The 24689-nt window shown below is 37.4% G+C and overlaps 2 protein-coding genes across 2 annotated transcripts; one reads left to right on the top strand and one right to left on the bottom strand.

Annotated features, from left to right (window-relative positions):
• Positions 1–3727: 3727 nt before the first annotated feature.
• Positions 3728–4735, bottom strand: LOC129723896 (chymotrypsin-2-like). The gene is made up of 3 exons (XM_055678383.1): positions 4592–4735; positions 4130–4524; positions 3728–4075 (listed from the first exon to the last, which is right to left on the bottom strand). The coding sequence occupies exons 1-3, from the start codon at positions 4647–4649 to the stop codon at positions 3785–3787; spliced, it is 744 nt and encodes a 247-aa protein (XP_055534358.1). The 5' UTR covers positions 4650–4735; the 3' UTR covers positions 3728–3784.
• Positions 4736–5979: 1244 nt separating this feature from the next.
• On the top strand, positions 5980–24593 carry LOC129720545 (transmembrane protease serine 9-like). The gene is made up of 5 exons (XM_055672023.1): positions 5980–6122; positions 6192–6586; positions 6639–6935; positions 23622–23703; positions 23763–24593. The coding sequence occupies exons 1-5, from the start codon at positions 6065–6067 to the stop codon at positions 24473–24475; spliced, it is 1545 nt and encodes a 514-aa protein (XP_055527998.1). The 5' UTR covers positions 5980–6064; the 3' UTR covers positions 24476–24593.
• Positions 24594–24689: the final 96 nt, after the last annotated feature.

Raw genomic sequence — 24689 nt, 5'->3', positions numbered from 1 at the left:
CAAGTAACAATTTAAGTCGTATTGCATTCTTTTAGCGGTTTTCATGACCAATTTCGCAAAACTGCAGTTCAAACTAGAATTACTATCAGAACCTCCTGATAACCGCTATAAGTTTGCTTTACAGCCAGGTGGCTCACCCTTGCCAAGCTTATTGAAGCAATTATAAGAATGGCAATAAAACTGCTTTAAAACCACATGAAAAGAGTACCGTAAACCGGGGTGACTTTGATCACTTTTTTGATTGTATTTTAAATATTTTCAGAATATACTGAAAACAATATTGTTTGATATTTTTAAAATAAGTACTGGCATGCATTGAGAAAGATTCAGTCACTACTTCAAAAGTTTAGTAACAATTTTGATGTTTTCAAATGTGCTCTAAAAATTTTACACCAATCATCATTCCGGGGTGACTTTGATCACTTCATTATTTTGATGAATTTGGGGCAACGCTTTGCTACTTTCACTAAAATAAACAGCCTAACACGACTTAAACGAGTTCATAAATATAGAAAGCAATTTGGGGGCCATTCACATTCTACGTGAACAGTTTATGTTGGCGAAAGTCCAAGATTCATACAAAATTTTTAGAATATATATGAATGATTATCCACTGAGAGGGAAGGTGGTTCAAAATCGTCAAAAAACCAGTCCACGTGAAGTATGACTTATGCAACTGTCCAAATTTGCATGTTACTTCACGTCTTGGGTTTCTGTTAAGAAGAAATATGTAATACGCTGTTGAGATTATTGGGACTCAACATTGCCTTCGAGGAAAAACTTGCAAAAATAACAATGAAATGCATTGTTATAATATTTGTTCATCTTACGAACTAATCTGAGAATAAAATAAAAAACTTTACGTATTGCAACTTGTTGTTTTGAATCTGCTTGAACCGATTGTTTGTATGCAACAAAAATCGCCAAAAATACACTTTATTTTCAATTAATATTCTAGCATGAAAAACACTGTTCAAATAGCAGGAAACGCATGAATAGTAGCAATGCAGACATATATCCACACAATCAGTAAAGATTACGACAAATCCCTAGCACTACGAGCGCATTTTAAAAAAAGAGGTACAGTGATCAAAGTCACCCCGGTGATCAAAGTCACCCCAGTTTACGGTACCGCATACTATAAGCAGCTGGCATTACCTCTTTAAGAGCGCAATAAGTTTGGTTGCATTATTGCTAATTTATTCACTTATGTTCGAGCGTCTTGATAGAAAAATTTTCACTACTCTTTTCACTTTTTATTCACTTTCACTATTTAATTCTAGCACTTTTCTTTATCACAAAAAGTGATAGAATTAAATAGTGAAAGTGAATAAATAGTGAAAAGTGTAGTGCATTATTGCGCTCTGCTACTTGCCACAATAAATCCAATTCAACTTTTCATTGCTTGACAGTAACCGTAATAAGTTGATTTGTTGTGCCGTTCCTGCACACACACCAGAACATCACGCCACTTTTTTTAATAAGTTAATCTCTCGTCGCGGGAGAAATGTTTCACCTGTGTTGGTTATCATCGTGCAATCGATTTTATTTGATGGTGATATTGTAGAAAGATAAGGAATAAGAGGGTTTTATGAGATATTTTTCATAGCCAACTAGTAGTTTTTTTAGATTTTGAATGACCGCAATACAACTGGTTTCTATGTTATATGACAGGAAGCTGGAGTGGTTTTATGGGGTAATAGATAGTAATAATAAATCCAATAATAAATCGCATTGACTCTTGCCGGTTTTATTGTAAGTTTTATTAGAGTTTTATTGACAGCTATCAGTGTTTATTACGACTTGCCATTTTTGGCAACGGGTTTAACCGCCATAAAACCGTTGGTAATAATCATTAATGTGATAAAACCGTTAGAAAACCAAGTGGCTATAGAATTCCTACTTGGGCTGGAGTACAGACGCCGTTTTGAGCCGCTCCTAACATGGAGGACAGACGCTCAGAAACTCAAAAGAGCCCTCCTCACCTGTCAGCATACGACCAAGTTCCCACCGGGGTTGGTTACCCGATCTTCCCTTGGTTGCTCGTATCACAGCTGGCACCGCGTGAAGGTTGGGATAGGAGTGGCTGGATAAGAGGCTAAGGACCACGTGTGGGGTCTATTGTATTCCTGGAGGTGCACTTAGCACCGATGGTACGCATTATGCAGCCGTTTACCAGTCAAAAAGTGTTATGGTCAGTATTATCGAATTGTTGTAAACATCCCACTATAGCATAATTTCAATTTGGTGAAAGATCCACTCGCTTCACGAATTTTTATTTCATATCAATGTTGGTAGTGGCCCCGCCCTTTTTTCAAGTTATGTCATTCTCTTTGTTTCGCAAAATGCAGACATTTTATTTCGTATCAAAAATGTACGGGAAATAAAATATTGTAAGTGATCCCGCATTTTTTTCAAGTCATATCATTCCCTCAGATTTGGCGAGACACAGAGATAGTTTAGTCTATTTTAAGAATGTCGAACATAAACATCTAGTTTCGTGTTGGCAACCTTCGAAAGCTTCTACCAGCCACGCAACAATACAACACGATGTATCATGTTGCTTCTTGGGTTGCGGTTCGGAAGGAGAACTATCATACTCTTTTCATTTCTGATGGAAGCAACTGACAAGAGCGCAGCACTCTCAGCCACGCAACATCTTGCCACGTTGAGAGCAGCCATCTTGCAGTTGCGTCTGGGGGACAACCCAACACACCAATTTTCTACAGTAAATGATGAGTTATTCTTAAGTTTTTTTTTTCTTACATAAACAATAACACTACTTTAAATAAAAATAAAAATAGCTTGAATTGCATTATAGTCATTAAAAATAAGAAAGATAAACATTTCATGACGGACGTCAAGATGTTGCCGTTTGTAGAGACGGCAGCAGGCTGATGCTTTTCGATTTCTTACTGATGCAATAAATACCACTGTGACTTGAGAGTTATGAAAACGACAACCAACCACAAAACAATACTCTCTACTGAGTGAATGCATGACGTGCGAAAAGTGCGCAAGCTCTATGTGCGTAGTCCTACGTCAGGCCTGTGTTTGGCACATAGACGCTAACTTCACATCTGTTTTTACTCAGGGTTTTCTGAAAAGTTGGCGGCGTGTGTTATTGCAATTAATTTCCATTCTTGCTTTTGCAAAAAATTATACAAGTATGGGTCGCATCTGTAACATTTTAACCCGCATAAACTTAATTTAACTTATTGAACACTTGTCGATTTTAAATTAAATTCAATGGCACTTCCAACGTTTTGTGATACCTCATTAACGCCAATTAACGCCAAAAGATGCAGTTTGACAGAGAAAATCATATCAAGCAAGTTTAGTTTTGTACACGGACGCAGTATTTATCCAAAATTAAAAAAAATCATATTCAAGGAGAATTGTGGGTTGATTTAGGTTAGGTAGCTTGTTCCAAAATAAATCTGCAATATTTTGAGTCGTAACTGTTTTGACAGATTTTAAGTAGGTCGATTTATCAATTTTCTCAAAACATCGATAATCACATTGACATTTGACAATCTTGATTCGCACTAATTACATAAACAGACGTCAACACTACGTTTTTGTGAAGCGAAAAAGCCCTTACACTTGTTTCTGTCAGACTGATAAACGCCTGTACCTCGATGGATGGCAACTAATCAACTACCTAATCAGAAGCGTATAATTAACGTGCAGCCATTCTTATCAGTAAGTGTAAAATTGTAAACACTTTCCAAAACAAAAAGTAATTTTTATTAACCAGTTATTGTTGACAAAACCTAAGGTTCTATTGCATGGTGTGCGCTAGAACCCACGCTCTTTGATTGGATACTCGAGTGAACACGTCTGGATGGAGACCACCACAGGACATTCCCCAAGACACAATACCATGCAGTTCTCCATTGTACACCAACGGAGAACCAGCATCTCCCACACAGGCACTCTGACCCGCTGGGTATGCAGAGCACATCACAACATCCGGTATCAATTCGTCATTGAAGTGATCTCTGCACTCCTCCTGGGAAATTATTGTGACCGACAGGTACTGCAACCAGTCCGGGAAGGCAGGGCTGCCCATCTACAAAAAATAGATCAAATAAATATCACTTTAAGAATCGAGCTTGTAACTTACCGATCGTCGACCCCAGCCGGAAAGTACAGCTCCGAGAGCCGTGTCTAAGCGATAGTTGGCCATCTGAAGAGCGAACGTATCGGAGGCAAGAACTATTGGTGTTCGAACTCGAACAACTGCCACGTCATTTGCCAGATAGTTGAAGTTCGGATGGATGATGATTCTGTCAGCCTGGTGGTTGGTTCCACCTCGCGTTAGACTTTGGCTGCCCGTCCAAACCAACACGTTGGCCGGATCCATTCCGTTAACGCACTTAGCTCCCGTAATGATCCATCGATTATTCAGAATTGCTCCACCGCAGAAGTGAACCATCTGCTGATCCCGCAGCGATACCTGGTAGGGAAACTGTCCCTCACCGGCGTTCTGGCCTCCGGTAATGCGTTGTCGCCAACTTGCTGAAATTACCGTTAACACAAAATTATTTACATTCCAAACGACGATCACGATCGCGTAATAACGTACGGCTCGCCGCAGCCACGGCTAGACACAAGCTCACAGCCAGTACACTGATTCCGTGCATTTCTAAAGGTATTCTAAGGCGCGGGTTCCTCGAGAGCAGCTTTAAAAACCGTCAGATTATCGCGAAAGCGCGCAATAAACGAAAATTTATCAATAAAGTCGAGCGAGATAATCTAGCATACTTTGGCCATGGGTGAGTTATACCCAAAAGATCCAGCCTTCTAAAATGGGGCTACTTCCAAGATGCGTTCGCTAGCCATTTTTAGTTTCGTTGCTTTCAAAATTTACTTTCAACTTGATTCTGTTTATACAATGGTATTGACTCCCTTTTTCCCTTTTATACCCCATGATTAAAAATATCCTGAACGACAGAGGCCCGCTTGTCATCATACTAACGTGTTTTAGAATGTGTTTTGAATCCTACAACGAAGATAGCTTTGCCAAAATTTCTGGTACAAAGCATCACTTCATGATTTCGCTAAAGAAAATTGCACCACTGTAGTTAGTGAAGTGTTCGCTAAGCAATAAAACTCCGATAAGAAAAATGCAATAGCAGCACTCGTAATTGATTGCAGGCTTAAGCCCCAAGATAACCTCGCAGCTGTTATAGCATAATGATTCGTTTTTTTTGTATCCTTTGACGTAAGAGTACCTATTACTGCACTTTTCTGATTATCATTATGAAACCATACAGTAGAATAATGCGGTCAACAAAATGGGATTCACATTACTTAAATTTCTTTTTTACAAAAAGAATGAAATGCAGATGGAATAAAATCAATCATACACAAGCAACGTGATGCAACTGCATCAATTGCGTGATGATCATGATGTTGATAATGAGAATTGCTACTGAATCAATTAAATCCAGTTGAAGCTTCTTCTGAGAAAATTGAGTCGTAATTATTTGCTGTAACCGAGATATTTAAAAAATATCGTTATTGTTAGTTAGGAGCAAATAAGTTGCAGTCGTTTATTAGCATTGCATAAGTATTTTTGTATACCTTAATGAACGTCCCTCGCGAGTTGCTGGGGGGCTTTCCAGGGATTAATCTAGCTCTTTCCCTCACATGCAGTCCGAATGGTTATCTAATTGACTGTACTAATCTAGTCTGTCTCGAGCATGATTTTCAAGCTTGCTAAGCAATAAACGTTTGATAAGAGGACAAAAAATGCTTTTCATTGTCCACTCAAGCAGCTCTGAAACTGTCTCGAGCGCTGTGCACGAGATAACCGTTTTTATCTCATTTTTTTCGGGTCCTTTTCATCGATAACTTTCTAAATGCACAGCTGATAACACGATCAAGATCGATAGACTGGATCCGCGAGAGACAGAGAAGAAACTCTAAAATTTAACCTTATCGACCCAGTTTACCTTGTATCAAGGTACCGATGGAATTCAGCGCTGTGGATTAGCGTTATCCTGGCCTTATAAAGCTACGTGTTCTCAGTCTAAGCGCCAGACGGTTTTCCACTATGTACAAACTTAGTGTCCTACTCGTGAGCCTGTGTTTAGGTTTATCAGCTGCCAGCCGTAAGTAGACTAGACGGGAGTTACGTAATGATTACTTCTGGAATTCGATTGAGGAAATGATAATTTCAGCAAATGGGCGCATCGCTGGAGGCATCGATGCAACCGAGGGCCAGTTCCCATACCAGGTGTCCCTGCGAGACCAGGAGTTGACACACTTCTGTGGCGGAGCGATCATAAACAATCGTTGGATCATTACGGCGGCCTCGTGTGCTGTTGGAAGAGAACCAGCGAATGTGCTGGTACTAACGGGAAGTGCGCGTTTGTCCACTGGCGGAACTAACCATCAAGCGGATAGAATTATAGTGCATCCATTTTTCAACGAATTAACGCTGGAGAATGATGTGGCGGTGATTCGAACACGTACGCCCATCATCCTGACTGGGGACACTTCCGCTATCCAGATGGCAAGCAGCTATTTATCAATAGCATACGGAGCCCTGATTTCTGGATGGGGACGACGGGCGGTAAGTTTTTTAGAATAATTACAAGAGACAGGAATAATCGTGCATTTTCTAGATTGACAGTCCCCAGTTCCCGGATTGGTTGCAGTATATTTCGACTACGATCTTAACTCACACGGAATGCCAAGGGAGATTCGAGTCTCCGTACGATGATCGGATAGTGACCAGTGTAATTTGCACGGCAAGCCCGCCAGGGGAAGGAGCCTGCCTTGGTGACGCTGGATCCCCGGTGGTTTACAACGGCGAACTGCAGGGTGTTGTGTCATGGAGCATTCCATGCGGAATGGGACATCCGGATGTGCACTCTAGGGTGACTAGCCACAGGCCATGGGTTATGGTGCACACGATGATTTAAGCTAGGAATAAAAAATTGAATCCACAGTATTCTGCACTATGCATTTGGGGAAGAAATTGTTTAAATAGGACGACAATTACCAAAACCTAAAAAACCATCGTTCTACAGTTACTTGTTAATATACCAAAATGAGCTTGTTATTACACCAACATGTGCTATTCGAAGAAACGAAAAAGCCTCCCGACTCAAGAACTCCCCTAGTCCTGGGGCGACCTTTTTTTTGCTCGTCACCTTCCAGAGTTACGGAAAATTCCAAACGGAACCACGAATAATACCGCTAGACTTTCTTCATTTGCAACGCATGCAAGATTCATGACTCACGACGTCCAGAGATGCCATTACGAGTACTAATCATTATTCTAATAAGACCAAAAAAGAAGATAACGAAAAATAATACAACTTTATTGCTTGAATGGTGAATACCATGAGTTCTCCCAGATGGTCTCGAGGTACGATGCTGGCCTAACAAACCAGTCGTCGTAGGTTCGAGTCTCGGCTCGGGAGAGACTGTTAGTGTCAGTAGGATCGTAGCGCTAGCACCGCAATTGTCCTGTACTCTGTCTGCGAAGTCTGTGTATAACAAACAGAAGGTCAAGTTCCGATTCGGAATGTAGCACCAAGGCATTGCTTTTTTTACCATGAGTTCTGTAACAACATCTGTCAAAAATATGATTTTAGGAAAATAAAGCCCAAAGATATACGTAGATTATCATAGTTTTTCAGCTGTTACTCAAACCAGAGTTTTGAGTAATTTTTAAAAGAAATTTAAAAAACGTGAGTTCATCTGGCTACGATCATGAATCTTGCATAGTAACATTTTTTTTCTAACACACAGATGCATTATTATTATTGTTTTAACGTAGGACTACCTCTAACGTTAGTAAGGTGGCAAACTGTGGAAAGTGTAACGAAAATATGCCCTCTTAAAACGCATTTTATATTACTTCCACTGAACGGATTTTCAACACCAATGTCTTGAACGAAAGGTAAAGGCTACCTCTAACTTGTCGTATGATAGTCGGCATAGCATTTGAATAGTAAATCAATGGAAAATTGAGTTAAAAATGAATCATTTTTGGTTCAGTTTCGCAGTATTTTACTAAAGCGTTCATATTCCGACAGATTCAGCTTCCTAGGAAATGAATATTTGATTTCCCAAGAAATCCCGGGAAAAAGTACAAGAAAAATTATTAGAAAAGCATAAATCAGCGAATTTGAACATTATTTTTTTCCCCGCATAAAAATTACGTAACGCAATTGTAGAATTTGCTTAACGAAAATACTCATTTTGGGAGTACAATTATAGCCTTAACAGAGATTTTTCGTTACCTTCTTGGTCAACTTTAGCTATTTGAAGAATCCAATTTGATTTTTTCATCTACTGCACCTTGGAGCTGATCGGCAATTCCCTAGTCGTCAAACTCTTGTTCTACAAAAAAGCATCAAGGATACTAGCTCCTTGTTTTGTCGCGTGATGATGACATGATGAAATACCTAAATACGTTGATCTGGAACGTTCCATTCCATACTCATGCCTAAATTGCATTTTTTTTCCACGAAATACATGGCTCAGATGTTTCTCTTTCGGTTCTAGGTGAACCAGTGAAATGACATTAACGTGTCATCTTTCATCTTCAACAAAGTGGAAGAGATAATTCAAACTGTTCCGCGCCGGGTTTGTTTGTATAAGATTATGAATCTAAAAATAAGAGGAGTGAAACAAAGTCATTCACAAGCACGCGGTTATATAATCTTACTAAACATTGCGTAAAGATGTACTCAGTTTTTAAAGAACCTGTAATTTTTATTCAATTTTCCAATAATTTTTATTGCAGAAAATATTTCCTGGGATTTCGATAATTATTTCCCGAGACTTAAGATTCCTGGGAATTTAAAATTTCCTGGAAAAACCCAACCCCTGACTTCCTGGGGGAGACAGACGCTGAACATTCAACCAATCGCCAGATTGCTTCTATAGCTAAGAACAAGATGGAATAATGTAGAATAGTACGTGCCATGTGCCATTCAAAAGAATGCACGCATTGTTACTAAACAGATCTTGAACACAAATATCTCAATCAATAAGTGTAATTTGCCTCAAGTTTGTGGTAAAATAAAAAGCTTATCCTTTTAATTGCAAACCAGGTGAATAATGAACTAAAAACCAATTTAGGAGTAGGGGCTGACCAATGACGAGCTGGCTTTCTGTACGAAATGTTTATTCAAAATCCATGATAAAAGTGGCCCCACCTTTTTTCAAGTTACGTCATTTTCCCAGTTTAGCAAGACGCAAAGAGATTTTATTCCGTATGTAATGCGAATGTTCAAAAAACAAATCTCATTAGGTGCTAAGCGGACATTACACGAAGCAAATATTTGCCTAAAATGACGGTCAATATTTGTTTGCCCGTGTAAAGTATTTGCCTAAATTATTTGTTGAAAAATATTTGCCATCGTATTTGCTGAACAAAAAATTAGGCAAATATTTCATTCGTCTAATGTCGTTTTTTGCTAGTGAGGTCACTACCAAGCGAATATTTGCTTGTATTTTTTCTATGTTCATACTGAAATTTGGTATGAGCAAACAGCAGCAAATGTGTCACTTCACCTCAAATGTTTTAAATCAATATATTAAAACCAAATTCACAAGTCATGCTTAAAACAGTGCAACAAAAATTTACTTTTTTTCTGCCTTGGTTTCTAAAATTCAAATAATATAATATAATTTTTTGTGTATTTTGATGCAAAACCTAATTTCCCCGAGTTTGACCATATTTGAACTTAAGGGGCAACAATAGCGCCATTTTGAATTTTTGAGAAATCGGAGATTTTCGAATTTTTTTCGACGCTATTTTGTTTTAAAACCAAAAATCAAAACTATAAGAGTTTGTCCACATATAAGCATCTTCTTACCCATCTTTTAAAAAAACTGATCTTAAATCGGACAAAAACTGAGCTCAAAACGGTGATTCTACGATAACGGTTTTAAAATGATTTTAGTATACCATGGAATTGGGTTAAATTGATCAATTTTTATAACAATTTCCAATTCACTAATATTATGTACATTTTTCCCGAAATAGTATAATTTTAAAACAAGTACTGATATGTGCTCCAGTAAACCTCTATGGCTATTGGTGAAATTTCTATCGTCTACTTCATGAAATAAATTCGATAATTCTATAAGCTACTCAGAGCCGTAGCTACTCCGTTTTGCGTGGGGGGCAGAGAATTTTTTTTAAATGAAGATTTTTTTGGAGAGAAAGCAGTTTAAAACCTGGGATGCTGGGTAATTTTTTCAAAAGTCTTCACGCTCCGCGAAAAAATGTCTTCACATGTCTACCCGCCCGAGGCGCCAGGTGAAAAAATGCCCAAAGGCTGCAAAAATCACCGGCAAATCGAAAACTATCGAACAAAAACCTAAATTAATCCACCTAGCGGTCAGACCCAGCCTTTCTCATTCAAACTTTTATTTGTAAAAATAGAATATATATTCACTCTTTAGGTTCTTGAATATTGATGTTGTAATCTATACATATAATAGGTTCTAAAATATTGATGTTGTAACTTATACATATTAAAATGCAGCCGGTCTGTCTGCCTGTCTGTCTGATCCAAATAGGCTCGAAAATTACCGAGTCGATCGACGTGAAAATTTGTTTAGGGATTTTCGGTGCCAATAAAGATTCCTATGATAGTTTGAGACCCCTCCCTCTTCTGGAAGGGAAGGGTCCCATACAAATGAAACATAAATTTCTGCACAACTTAAGAACAAACCAAGCATATTAAACCGAATTTGGCATGTGGATGTTTTAAGGGGTCACAAATATATCCATAATAGTTGGACGCCACTCCCTTTTCTGGAAGGGAGGGGTTCCATACAAATGAAACACAAATTTCTGCACATCTCGAGAACTAGCCGAGTAAATGGAACCAAATTTAGCATGTGGATGTTTTAAGAGGTAACAAGTATGTTCCATAATCGACCTTAGGCAACATTTTAGATTGTAAGATGGCAACTTCCGGTTTCTGGAAATCAGCCAAAAATGGCCGATTTCCACCCAATTTAACATCCGGATCTAGCATGATACACAGAAGCTGAAATCAACCACAGATACCATTTTGAATTCTAAGATGGCGACTTCCGGTTTTGGGTGTTATTCGATCATTTTCGGCTGTTTCCCAGGAACATGTGATTCTAGTATATATATAGAATTAGGGCGATGTACAGAAGCCAAAAGTCGAGGATGTTGTCATTTCGATAAAACCAATCATTTCAAACGATTTGTTATTCGACTTTGATCATATCATATGACCGATTCGTCGTGCATTTTCAGACTTTAAACACATCGCAAGGAATCAATGAATTTGGAACGTTCAAATAGTACTATACCACATTTAAAATATGTTGAGGCCACATATATCGATCAAAGCAGGTGTAGTTTTAAATATTTTAATTTCTTTTCTTTCCATTACTTTTGAGCCACATCAAATTGTATTGAAGCTTGTTATCTGTAAGTTTGAGAGATGACTCGTTCGTATGACACTAGTTATGCTCAAATAAGTCATGTAATCTTTGAGATAATAGACTTTCGTTGTTTTATTAACAATTTAATACATAACGGTTGCTTAAGTTCGATTATAATCAAATGAAAATAGGGCAGCCTAACTTTGAAACCACGTGTTCAATCATAATTCATCAGTTTACCTTAAACTAGCCCGCTTATCTGATAATAATATTGATCAAAGCCGTTGTGTAGTTTCTGAGATAATGAAGTTTCGTGATTTTCACATTCCGGTACATTACAGACGAAGTTACAGTTCGATTACAGCAAAATTCAATAGGGTGTCATGAGGTAGCTAGACCTTTCATTTGACACTAATTTTGTGGAAATCGGGTCAGCCATCTCTGAGAAAAGCGAGTGAATTCAAGTAGTCTTCGGAATATGTTCCTTTTCATAGCTGGATTTCACATTTTTAAACATAATAGGCAAAGTAATAGTCTGATTGCAAAACAAATCAATAGGTCTTATGGGGCAACTAGACCTTCCATTTGACATTGAAAATGGAAAATACCAATTTTTTCGTGATGCAATTTGGTCCCGGACACTCTTTACCCAATCCAACGAATCTGCTTCACAACAGTCCTGTCGAAGATTTCTGTATGATTTCATGTTCCTTGGTGTGCAAAAACAACTGGAGAGCAACAAAATTTCAGTTGTCACCCGTTAGCTAATAACTGCACTGGTTACCTCGCAAAAACTACTACGATAGATCATTACCATGTCCAATGTAAATGTTTCATCGTATAACGTTGATTTGCGAAATTCTTGCGATAAATCTTCTTCTTCTTTTTCTTTATCTATAAAATAGATGACACCAGCCCGCGTTGCTGCGCCTCTTAGTTTGTAACGACAATTATGTATTTCTGGAATGTGCCACAATTTCAAACATGTTTTACCATGCAATAAAAACCTAAATTAATCCAGCTAGCGGTCAGACTTATTATTTGTAGAAATAGATTTACATGGATGCTTAAATCCAATAAATGTTTATCCACTCTTTGGGTTCTAAAATATTGATGTTGTAATTAAAGTATAAAATATGAAATTTGACGTAATGTTAGTACTTAAGAAATAGCGAAATAAAAGCAATGACTCTTAATTTCGAACAATTTAATCACGAGCGATGCCGGGAACGTTCAGATAGTACGATACCACATTTAAATCATGTTGAGGCCATATATATTGATCGAAGCAGGTAAAGTGTTGAATGGTCTTTGAATTTCTTTTCTTTCTAAAACTTTTAAACAGCATATCAAATTGTTATGAAGTTTGTTATTTGTAAGTTTGAGAGATGACTCATTTGTATGACACTAGTTATGTTCAAATAAGTCGTGTAATACTTGAGATAATAGACTTTCGTTGTTTTACAAATTAAAACATAACGCTTGCTTAAGTTTGGTTACAATCAAATGAAAAAGTAACGTATGGGGCAGCCAAACTTTGAAACCACGTGTTCAATCATAATTCATCAGTTAACCCTTAACTAGCCCGTTCATCTGATATCAATATTGTTCAAATCGGTTGTGTAGTTTCTAAGATAATGAAGTTTCGTGATTTTCACATTTCGATACATTACAGACGAAGTTACAGTCCGATTACTGCAAAATTCAATAGGGTGTCATGAGGTAGGTAGACCTTTCATTTGATACTAATTCTGTGGAAATCGGGTCAACCATCTCTGAGAAATATGAGTGAGTCCAAGTAAGTTGTCTTGGAATATGTTTCTTTTCATAGCTGGATTTCACATTTTTAAACATAACAGGCGAAGTAATAATCCGTTTGTAAAAAAAATCATTAGCGTCTTATGGGGCAACAAGACCTTTCATATGACACTAATTTTATGAAAATCGGGCCAGCCATCTCTGAGAAACATGAGTGCGATTAAATAGTCTCCAGAACACGTTTCTTTCCATAACTTCTGAACCACATGTTCAATCTTCATAAAATGCAAAAGTTAAGAGTTTTTAAGGTAGCCCGTCATTTGAAACTAATTTTGATCAAATCAGATGTGTGGTTTCTGAGATATTGATGTTTCGTGATTTTTACACTTTGATACATAACCTCTAAACTAGAAATCAGGTTACAATAAAATTCAATAGGGTCTTATAGGGCAGCTAGACCTTTCATTTGCAACTAATTTCATTGAAATCTGTTCGGTCGGACCATCTCTGAGAATAGTGAGTGCGAAAAAAGGTGCACATACACACGAACACACCCACACACAAACATATACACCTATACATGCTTATATGCAGAAAATGCTCGATACATCTAACTAAGTCGAGTAGTATATGACATTCGGCCATTTGGATCACTTTTCTACCTTTTATTTAGCCAGTGATCGTTAGGAGGAAGTCAATATGTTTACTTTCATTATGTGATTTCACATTTCCATGAACAACGGACAAAGTTACAATCCGATTGCAATGAAATTCAATAGCAACCTATGGGGCAACTAGACCTTTCATTTGACACTAATTTTGTGAAAATCGGTTCAGCCATCTCTGAGAAAAATGAGTGAGTTTAAACAACCTCAGGATAACTTTTCTTTACATAACTTTTGAACCATATGTTCAATCATTACGAAATTCAAAAATTAAGGGTTCTGGAGACAGCCCAATCATTTGAAACCAATTTTATTAAAATCGGTTGTGTGGTTTCTGAGATATTGATGTTTCGTGATTTTTACATTTTGATACATAACCTCTAAACTAAAAATCCGATTACAATGAAATTCAATATCAACCTATGGCGCAACTAGGCCTTTCATTTGCAATTAATTTTATGAAAATCGGTCCAGCCATCTCTGAGAAAAGTGAGTGAGAAAAAAAAGTTGCACATACATAAACACACACACACACACACACACACACACACACACACACACACACACACACATATACACACATACACACATACATACATACATACAGAAAATGCTCAGTTCGTCGAAAGGGGTCGAGTGGTATATGACATTCGGCCATTGGGACCACTTTTATACCTTTGGTTTTTCCAGTGATTGCTATACCTTTCTAGGAGAAAGGCAAAAAGTAGCATTACGGGTCCAACGGAGTACCCGGGTACTCACAAATTAAAATTCTTGTAAGTTTTACAGTTTTCCTCCTATTTCGATAGATTTAGCACTAAAAGATTCAGAAGCTCATTTGTTTTCACATAAGCGTTAGTGGTGTACCGTAAGAATTTTCTTATTCCCGAAAATCAGGGTTTTCGTTTGATCAATGTTTATGTCCGATTTTATTTCGAACAGAACTTGAACATATCCGGGCCCGGTGACGGACTGGGTGATGCTTCCGAGGTGCGGAAAGTCCGGCCAAAATAAATTGAATTGAACACATGAATCACAAGAAGCACACTACAGGGAGTTTGGATACTGACTGAAAATTTAATATTTGAAAGAAAACTAGTCTTGTGTGTCATTTTTTGCCCACGATTTGTCAATCCATGAAATCAAAAAAATAAAAACTTCTGGAAAAGCTGGTCAAATTTTGCAGCAAAACTTGTTTTGCAATGTTCTTTTATAATCAAACATATAAATCTGTGATTGGTTCCTTATGAGTTCGACCGTTTTGATTGTTCGGACTTAAACACGGTTCTTTTGAGATTTAATGAACTACCAAATAACAAGAGACTATTCAATGATGCATATTTCAGATTTTTTTTTTGTTTTTTTTATGTACCTAGTATCAATCAAATATACGAGAAAATTGCGTGGTGGGGCAATGCAAACGCGTGGGGGGCTAAGCCCCCCCTAGCCCCTCCGGTAGCTACAGGCCTGAAGGTACTCTGAGGTAAATTGGGATGAAATTGATCACCATTGAAATCCATACATTTTTTTGGCAATGTGCTTTTTTTCGATATGGGGTCAGAATTCGTGAAACGAATCACTAAAAATCGCGATATCTAATTTTTTCAAATAAGTATTCAAAACTTCAAGTGTTTCACTCGGGAAGTTGATTTTCCAATTTTTATTGAATTTGAGTAAGTTTACAAGTTGTTATTGTCATTTAAAATTTAGGTCAAAATTGTTTTTAAACAGACATAGCTCTAAAAATATTGCATCGACTTTGATGAAATTTTCACAGCAGATGCATCCTAAGTTGTAGTTTACGAAAATAATTTTTTTGGAGAAAAAAATATTTTTTCAATAGTAACTTTTTAAAACAATATTTTGAAAATCTATGTTCTGGGGCACTGAAAAATCTGAAAAAAATCACAAGTGTTTTTGACGAAATTTCGAAACTGCTTTGAAAATTTCGCGGTGGTGATATTTTTTGATCAAAAGATATGGGCCTTCAAAGTTGGTGCCAAGCGCATTTCAAGCGAGAAGCGAGTGAGCAGTACTACTATTGACAATCCCAGTTTCAGTTATGTGCAAAAATTCTGTAAGGTTTGTAAAATTAGTTTAATAGAAATGATTTTCAATCGCAAAATAGTCAAAATATGCTTACCCAACTTAATGATGAAGACAGTATATTTTATGCCCCTTACAACTCGCAAGCCTACCTACACATTTTACTAAAAATATAATGCAAAATTTAGTTAGGGGACAACCGTACAGAACGCATTAGCGGGTTAAGATCGCCCGTGCTATTACTTTTAGCCATTATGGTGCACTTTTTGGTATGAGAACTGATGAAAACTTGGTTTAGGAGCATTTCTCGCTTGAAAAATGCGTTGCGGCACCAACTTTGAAGGCCCATATCTTTTGATCAAAAAATATCACCACCGCGAAATTTTCAGGGCAGTTTCAAAATTTCGTCAAACATACTTGTGATTTTTTTCAGATTTTTCAGTGCCCCAGAACATAGATTTTCAACATATTGTTTTAAATAGTTACTATTGAAAAAATATTTTTTTCTTCAAAAAAAAAACAGTTTCGTAAACTACAACTCAGGATGCATCTGCTGTGAAAATTTCATTAAATTCGATGCAATATTTTTAGAGCTATGTCTATTTAAAAACAATTTTGACCTAAATTTTAAATGACAATAACAACTTGTAAATTTACTCAAATTCAATAAAAATTGGAAAATCAACTTCCCGAGTGAAACTCTTGAAGTTTTTAATACTTATTTGAAAAAGTTAGATATCGCGATTTTTAGTGATCCGTTTCACGAATTCTGACCCTATGATCAAGATAAATGATGACTTCTGTACTGAAAAATATCATTGACAGCTAGTTTGGAAACGAAAATAACCATATTTCAGGTTAAAATTGGCTTATTTCGGTTCATGAGCTGCTTGTTGCTAAATTTGCTCTTATTTGATCATCGTTAGACCGATTTCAATTCGGTTTGTTGCAAAAGCCCAAAAACTAACTCTGAAATAAAAAAAAAACTTTGTGGTTTTCTGCGAATTTATCAGTATTTCTTTAATGGTATGGAATAATCATTGTTGAAAGTTACATTTTTTGAGCTTTTATCAAACATTACTCACTTCTCCAAATTAAACGTAATTAACCCTTAACTAAGATCACTTTAAGTAAATTCAATACTTTTTTTATTATTTGGGAACTTGTTTGATCAAATTTGATTGAGTTTTGACTGAGTTAGAAGAATTTTTCGAAAATATGAAAAATTGCACCGGGCATGCAAGGGTTAATTTTGACAGGTATGTGAATCATGCAAAAGTGGCGTTTAAGGACACGTTAATATTGCCTAGTGTTATAAGAGCAATATCTTTTGATTAGTTTTTTTTTTATCACGAATTTTCAGGTGATCAATTTCACCCCACTGAACAATTTCACCCCATTCCACGGTATTTCACAAAGCAAAGTAATATCGAGTATGTCTGAGCATTAATGGTAATGCGATAATATCTAAGAGTGGTAGTCAAATTATATCTTAGATTGTGCAGAAAAGTCACAGCAATTGATTGGTAGGTGTCTTATCCACGTAAAATATCAGCAACATGTCAATTTTGCCCCAATTCCCCTACAATACTAAAATAATTTTATCTCGACGTTAGATTAGTTTATTTGAAATCTGTTTAATGCTATACCAAGAGTGCAAGCGATACTCAAAGATACAATAACAATTTGTGTTTACATGATACTCCACTTTTTGCGGGGAGGAGGATGCATTTTTGGCCAGGACTGGTTAAAACATGAAAAACTCGCTACAGCTATCAGACAGAATCATCGCGTCTTTAATAAAGTCAAATGCGACCCCCTCCCCGCAAATGGAGAGAGTCATGTGAAGACAAATTATTATTGTATCTTTGAGTATCACTTACACTATTGATACAACATTAAACAGATTTCAAATAAGTTAATTTAACGCCGAGATAAACCTATTTTAGTATTGTAGAGAAATTGGGGCAAAATCGACATTTTGCTGACATTTTACATAAATCAAACACCTACCAATCGATTTCTGAGACTTTTTACTCAATATAAGATATAATTTGACTACCATTTTCAAATTTTAGCGCATTACCATTAAGGCTCAAACATACTCGATATTATTTTGCCTTGTGAAATATACTAAAAACATGAAAAAACCGGTTTCGTAGAATCACCGTTTCGAGCTCAGTTTTTATCTGATTTACGATCTGTTGTTTTAAAATATGGGTAATAAGATGCTAATAGGTGGACAAACTCTTAGAATTTTTATATTTGGCTTCGAAACAAAATGGCGTCGAAAAAACTTCGAAAAATTTTCGATTTCCTAAAAACTCAAAATGGCGCCATTATTGCCCCTTAAGCTGAAATATGTTCAAACTCGGGGAAACTTGGTTTTGCATCAAACTTCAACAAAAAATCATACATAGAAGCCAAGGCAAAAAAATTGTTGCACTGTGTTATTATTTATTTCTTAATCCAACTAGATAATATAATTGCAGAATCAAGTAATACGGTAAATTTAACCTATAATCGATGTTAGTACATTGAAAATTGTTCTGATATTTCGAAAATTCGACTTGACATAAATATTTAAATATTTTTTCCCAGCAACAATACGGATTATGGCACGCGCAATTATATAGTTCTTCGCTGAAAATCGTCGAATTATGTAGAAACCTTTATATTTATTAACTAAAATCCCCATACAAAATGCTCCTTTTAATCAATGGATATACAAACTCCAGAACGGTATGAAAAATAACTGTTCATGTGCAAGAAGTTTTGATTTAAAAGTGGTACTTCATCAGTTAAACGTAGTATTTTCGTTTCACCCTGAAAGTTTGGCCCAATCTCGCACCAGCACGCATTCAAACAGCCTTCTGATTCTCGTCATTTCCGATTGTAAATTGGTGAGCATGACCAGAAGGGCAAGCTAAAAACACTTCCTTTTATTTGCGATGGGCAATTGTTAATCGGAACTAAATATATTATATTGCAACGGTAGCCTTTATGAACCGAAACAAAGAAATTATATTTTCTAGTGGCAGATGAAATATTTTTTGGGCAATGGACACTAGATTTGTTATATTTCTACGAAGTTTATTTTCTGGAAATAATTCGCATCGTGTAATAGCACAGAAAATATATTTGCAAAAAAATGAGCGAAGAGACTTTGATGTCATTTACGCAAACAGAGTTTTGAACAAATATTTGTTATAGGGGAACTGCTCCAATATTCATCTCATTAAGCCGATATTCACGAAGAATGCACGGATTAAACACCAAATTTTCAAGAAATCATTGAACAAATAAACAAAATGCGCTTACGTGCTCTTATGAAATCGTTCAGCATTCCATATTTAGTAAACTTAGTTAGATTTATCCTGAATTTTGTAAAACAAACCATTTTTCACAACGCTTCCATATCCATCTCAAAACTTGAATCACTGCTCAATTATTCATCTCACGACGCCCCATATTCATCACACTGTTAATCATGAATTAAAAACATTATCATGAATGAACGTAGCCGCAGCCCGTCGTAGTAGGTTACCTAGATAACCGCTGTAGTTGTTCATGTGCAAAATTAGTAACCTAGGTAACCACTGCAGTGCTGTCGATGTATGTCAATTACTTCGGAATAACTCAATATTTCCAGTATGATGTTTTCGTATGAACAAAAACTGATTTGGCAAGTTTTGATTTTCCTTAACGCAGTGAAAACAGATAATAATACATACAGTTGAAATGTAGGATTTGTAGAAATTCATCTCATATATTTCTTTTTTTTTTTTCTTATTCTCGCTTATTTTCCGTCGGTCTAGTTCCGCCACTGTTGTGGCCAATCACCGACGCCCAGAGAGGCGACTCCACACCCAGGACCCTAACTCACGACCCGTTTATTAACGGACCGGCGCCAACGGCTTTACTTCCTCATGCGATGGAAGGCGTGATCCCAGAGATTTTTCGCCTCAGGAAATCTCCCGGTGTCGGCTAGGATTGAATCTAGACCAGTTGGGTTGGTTGTGAGTGGATCACGCCATCTCACAACCATCGACACCTATGTCGGCGGTGGGATTCGAACTCAGGCGTCGAGCGTGGTTGGCGGAGACGTTACCAACCACACTAGGCCCCCGCTCACTCATATATTTCTACTAATTCAAGTTTTTGGAAATTTGAGATGAACATTTCAAAGATTAAAGTATTCTTAGTGTAGGGAGTGATTTTGTTTTGTTAACCCATGCTTAGCTCAGGGGTAACGAGGAAGTAGGCAAGGTGGGGATTCGATCTACGCCTCAAGCTGCTTTTATACCCACCACGTTACTCGTATTTCGACGAACGGGAACCTAGGGAAAGTGAACCACCGAACGAAGAGCGACCCAGGTGAAAAGCGTTGCCTGATATTAACGTGCCAACCCCTACTGGCTCAAAAGCTTCTGCTTAGAACACTCTTTCGTTAGACCAGTAGCGAAAAGGGGTAAAACCTCTGTATGGATTCGGAATACCGGACTAATTGGCAGGTGTAAATAAGTATGAATCTCAAAGCTGATGGTTGTACACTAATTCTACATTATATTCATCTTGCTATCGAACAATGTTTCTCTTAACCTAAGTTTACTTGCGCTTGTGTAACCATAGTAGCTTTTTCCCCAAGTTCAGCGGGTCGACCTCGCTGTACATCTGCTGCTGCCTGTGTTCCCACGGCTTGGGCTTGGCTTCAATAATTGCTGGGTCTCCCTGCCGACCAGCACGGGTTCAATCACACCGCACGACGAGGATGTATGTTCTAGCTTACCCTGCGGGGCGGGTTTATCTTTGACCACCACAGAAGGGCGTTCTGGCCACTGATGCTCTTTGTCCTGATGTCTGTGAAGTAGAAGTTCTGGTGTAACAAGAGCAAAACATAAAAAGGCCCTCCACGGACCTGTTCGGGGGCAATTAGCTATCATTTCACGGTTTCTTATAGTTATGGTACACAAGCGTTCTATTAACTATCAACATATAATTGTAATTTTTACCTTTTTTTTTGTTTTACAATAAGTTTTTCTTTATCCTTTTAAAACACTGTTTTCCGCTCTTTTCTTCTCTTCGTGTTTTTGTTTTGTTTTTACTACACTATAATAACTTTAAATAGGATTAACAATTAGACATAGGAAACAATTTGTCTTACACAATAAGGTTTTACAGACAGTGACTAGCATCTTTTGTTTTACACAAATAATTTTTAGATCCTTTTGTTTTCCACACAATTAGTTTTCAGATAATAATTGTTCCTTTTGTCTGCTTTCTTCTTAATTATACTGATTTACACCTTTTATGTATTTTTAATTGTAAAAATGACTTCGCGCGTAACGACTTCGCTTACTGTTCAGCGTAAAAAGGAGTCTTCCCCGCTTTGGCTGAGCCTTATAAACCCTTTCGAATTACCCTAATCTTGACATATCTATATCTTGGCAACACTGTATAGGTCGTTAAGTTTTGATGATCCAAAACCCTTGTGGCAAAACATGTCTCGGTGCATCTGATCGTGAATCGGTATGAGCGACCCCTCCGTCCCAGATGCAAAAGCACCAGACGTGGAGGGATATCACACATGCAGAACGAGGTATTCGTGGTCGTATAAAAAAGCTTGCCTTCGTGGGTGACCCCTCCGTCCCAGACGCAAAGCGACAGAATTGGAGGGATATCACTCTTTCAGTGGGCTCTATCTACAGAGTCGTAATAAGGGGGTCTGAGCAGCTTTAACTGTTTGTAAGTTTGACAAAGTCAACACATTATCCTTGAAACCAACGGTTACAGTTTAGTGATTAAAATAAAAAGTGGTCCGCTAGTGTTGAAATAAACTCTGGTTGGCTGCTGAACGAGTCCCGTTGTAGCCGTTTAGAACAAAGCGCGGATTTTGTTTTCTGAGGTAGGTGATTGAAATAAATGAGTTTTAGAGTGCATATGCTTGAATATAATATCAAATTTAGAGCTTTTAAGTGAGTTTTTGAGGATTTTACTTTATGAGAAATCTAAAGTGAACTAGGAAGAATCCATTCCATGGATTAGTAGATTGTTTTAGTTAGAAAATATGCGTTTTTTCCTGTTTTCAATGCGACACCCGGAAAAATGTTCAATGCTAAGAGATGGCGCTGTAGTGGTAGTGGTAATAAAATCGAAATTTCCACGATCATTTTACTTAATGACCGAAAAAACTGCTGTTAGTTACCCTGTTTTTATATTACTCTCACTTTCTAGTACTTACTTCTACTATACGCAATCTATTTTTATCAAAAAACTTGATTTTCCTATACAACTCAATTGACTCAATAAAGTTGTATAGGAAAATCAAGTTTGCTGATACAAATAGATTGCGTATAGATAAAGTAACTACTAGAAAGTAAGAATAGTATAAAAACGAGGTAAATAATAGCAGTTTTCCCGGCCATCAAGCAAAATGCTCGTAGAAATTTCGATTTTACTACCACTACCACTACAGCGCCTCCCGGGTGTCCCATTGTGTTTTCATATGTATGAGATGAATATATGGGCTGAGATGAATAATGAAACAGTTCCCCTAAATAGATTAAAACTACCACTATCACATCCTATAGTGGACTACCGGTCAAATTCACTCAAATTATGCGTTCACTATAGGAAAGGGGTCCACTGTAGGTTAATTTACCCTATAAATGTTTCTGAAGTTTTCTGAAAATCCCTCGAATTTTTGCATTAATTGAGTTGCGAAAACGCGAGGAATTGCCAGAAAACTAATATCGTGGCACATTTTATCTACCTAACTAATCTGTATCAAAATCACAAAAAACATTTGTAGGGTAAATTAACCAGCTTGATTTCGCAAATCACTGTAATAATACATAACATTGTAATACAGTGCTTCTCCATCAATTGTATCATAAATGCGAACGCATGGTAGTTTGCGTTTTTTTCTGCTAAGTTATCAAACAATGTCATCACAGTTGGTAAATAAACATTACTTATCCTACACAGTGTAACTACAAAATTTGTCTCAGACTGAGAAAAAATCGACGTCGTCTGAAATATAGCGATAAGATAGTGTTAGCACAGCCAATCAAAGAAAACCTACCAGAAGCTTACTGCAAACTTTTGGTTTTACGCCTGAATGTTGTCTCCAATGCGCTTTGATTGTATTTACAGAAACATTTATTACAACAATGTGAATAATACAGAATTCTTCAAATTTGGTTATTTTCGATCGGGTTACAAAACTATATTTATTTATTTCGTCGTGCTCAAGATGAGTGAACGAAAGCACGTAAATACTAATGTTAGAAATAGGTTAGATATAGACTAATAACTGAGGCTTGAATCATACAACAACAAATTGGGACTTCCAGTAGATGAGTAGGATGAATTTTATCTTGCAACCAAGTAACGGTTTAACCGAACATTCATTTACGTGCTGCCCAACATCGGCAATAGATTATCTACTAGCGCGATAACTAATGCTGCTTATCAATTGAAATTGAACTGAAAACGTTACTACGTCACACATATACAAACCTGATAGAATTATTAGAGTACTCCAAACCCAAATCTTCCAAAACAAAGAAGGATGTCTGTGCATTATCGATAATTTGACTTACTATATAATGACGGGCCATAAACAGCTTCTGATAAGTTGTGATCACAACTGAGCCTATTTTTAGCAGGAAAAAACATCTCTAGAAAATGCATTGATTATATGGACCTCTATAAAAACCGCAAAAGGAATTTTGACTCTCCCATTTCGACACTGAAAACGGTGAAAACATGTTTCGACTTTGTTTATTATTTGTGATTGGAGGGGCCGTTGCTGTTTTCGGCAGTAGTAAGTAACTTAATCAACTAACTTGAGAAGCTGTTTAATAAAATCTTTCTCTTCTTTAGCTCTACCAGCCAAGTTCCTCGAGTGGGAAGGACGCATCGTCGGAGGATCGAATGCCGCATCGGGCCAGTTTCCGTACCAGGTTTCACTGCGTTCGTCCGGCAATGCACATTTCTGCGGAGCATCTATAATTAACAGCCGTTGGGTGCTCTCGGCTGCTCACTGCACCGTGGGACGCACCTTGGCTAACACTCGGGTGGTGGTTGGAACGCATCTGTTGAACAGCGGTGGCATATCCCATGCCTCCTCCCGCATTGTGAACCATGGATCGTACAACGCCAACACCCTAGCCAACGATGTTTCACTGGTCCAGACGTCGTCGACTATCACATTCAACAATCTTGTCCAAACTATTGGTCTAGCATCTAACTTTATCAATACTGGCAGTGGTGCCCTTGCTTCAGGCTGGGGACGTCTCGGAGCTAATGCTGGAATCCCGAACAACCTGCAGTGGCTGAGCACCAGCATCATCACCCTGGCCGATTGTCGCGCCCGTCATTCGGCAGCAAACCGAAACAGTGTCTTCGATAACACCGTGTGCACTCTAAGTCCATCCGGTCAGGGTATGTGCATGGGAGATTCCGGTGGCCCACTGGTCCATGGTGGTCTGCAGCAAGGTATCGTATCCTGGGGAATTCCATGCGGTCTAGGTGCTCCGGATGTATTCGCTCGTGTATCGTCGCATCGCACCTGGATTCTGAACAATGCTGTGTAAGTCGTGAACGGAAACTTGTTAAATCATTACTTCTTACTGATGATTCTTGATACCATTGCATTGTTATGTAGCACAGCTTGAGAGCAATAATTAAAAATTAAATTCATTCATTTTCAAATTTTGTCAATCGTTTCAAAGCAATCACATTTACCTGAAACTAAAACCGACCAATAACATGAAAAATAATACGAAAACTTTTAATACGGCCTTCACG

This window comes from Wyeomyia smithii, chromosome 2 (assembly GCF_029784165.1).
Source record: "Wyeomyia smithii strain HCP4-BCI-WySm-NY-G18 chromosome 2, ASM2978416v1, whole genome shotgun sequence".
NCBI lineage: Eukaryota > Metazoa > Arthropoda > Insecta > Diptera > Culicidae > Wyeomyia > Wyeomyia smithii.
The sequence above is the reverse complement of the archived record's forward strand: the minus strand, read 5'-3'. Positions and strand labels throughout refer to the sequence as shown.

Coding starts and splice junctions, on each gene's coding strand:
- LOC129723896 (XM_055678383.1), bottom strand. CDS start 4,649: ATGCACGGAATCAGTGTACTGGCTGTGAGCTTGTGTCTAGCCGTGGCT. Junction 4,525..4,591: donor AGCCGTGGCTGCGGCGAGCC/GTACGTTATTAC, acceptor CGGTAATTTCAG/CAAGTTGGCGACAACGCATT. Junction 4,076..4,129: donor CCGGCTGGGGTCGACGATCG/GTAAGTTACAAG, acceptor TATTTTTTGTAG/ATGGGCAGCCCTGCCTTCCC.
- LOC129720545 (XM_055672023.1), top strand. CDS start 6,065: ATGTACAAACTTAGTGTCCTACTCGTGAGCCTGTGTTTAGGTTTATCA. Junction 6,123..6,191: donor AGGTTTATCAGCTGCCAGCC/GTAAGTAGACTA, acceptor TGATAATTTCAG/CAAATGGGCGCATCGCTGGA. Junction 6,587..6,638: donor CTGGATGGGGACGACGGGCG/GTAAGTTTTTTA, acceptor TGCATTTTCTAG/ATTGACAGTCCCCAGTTCCC.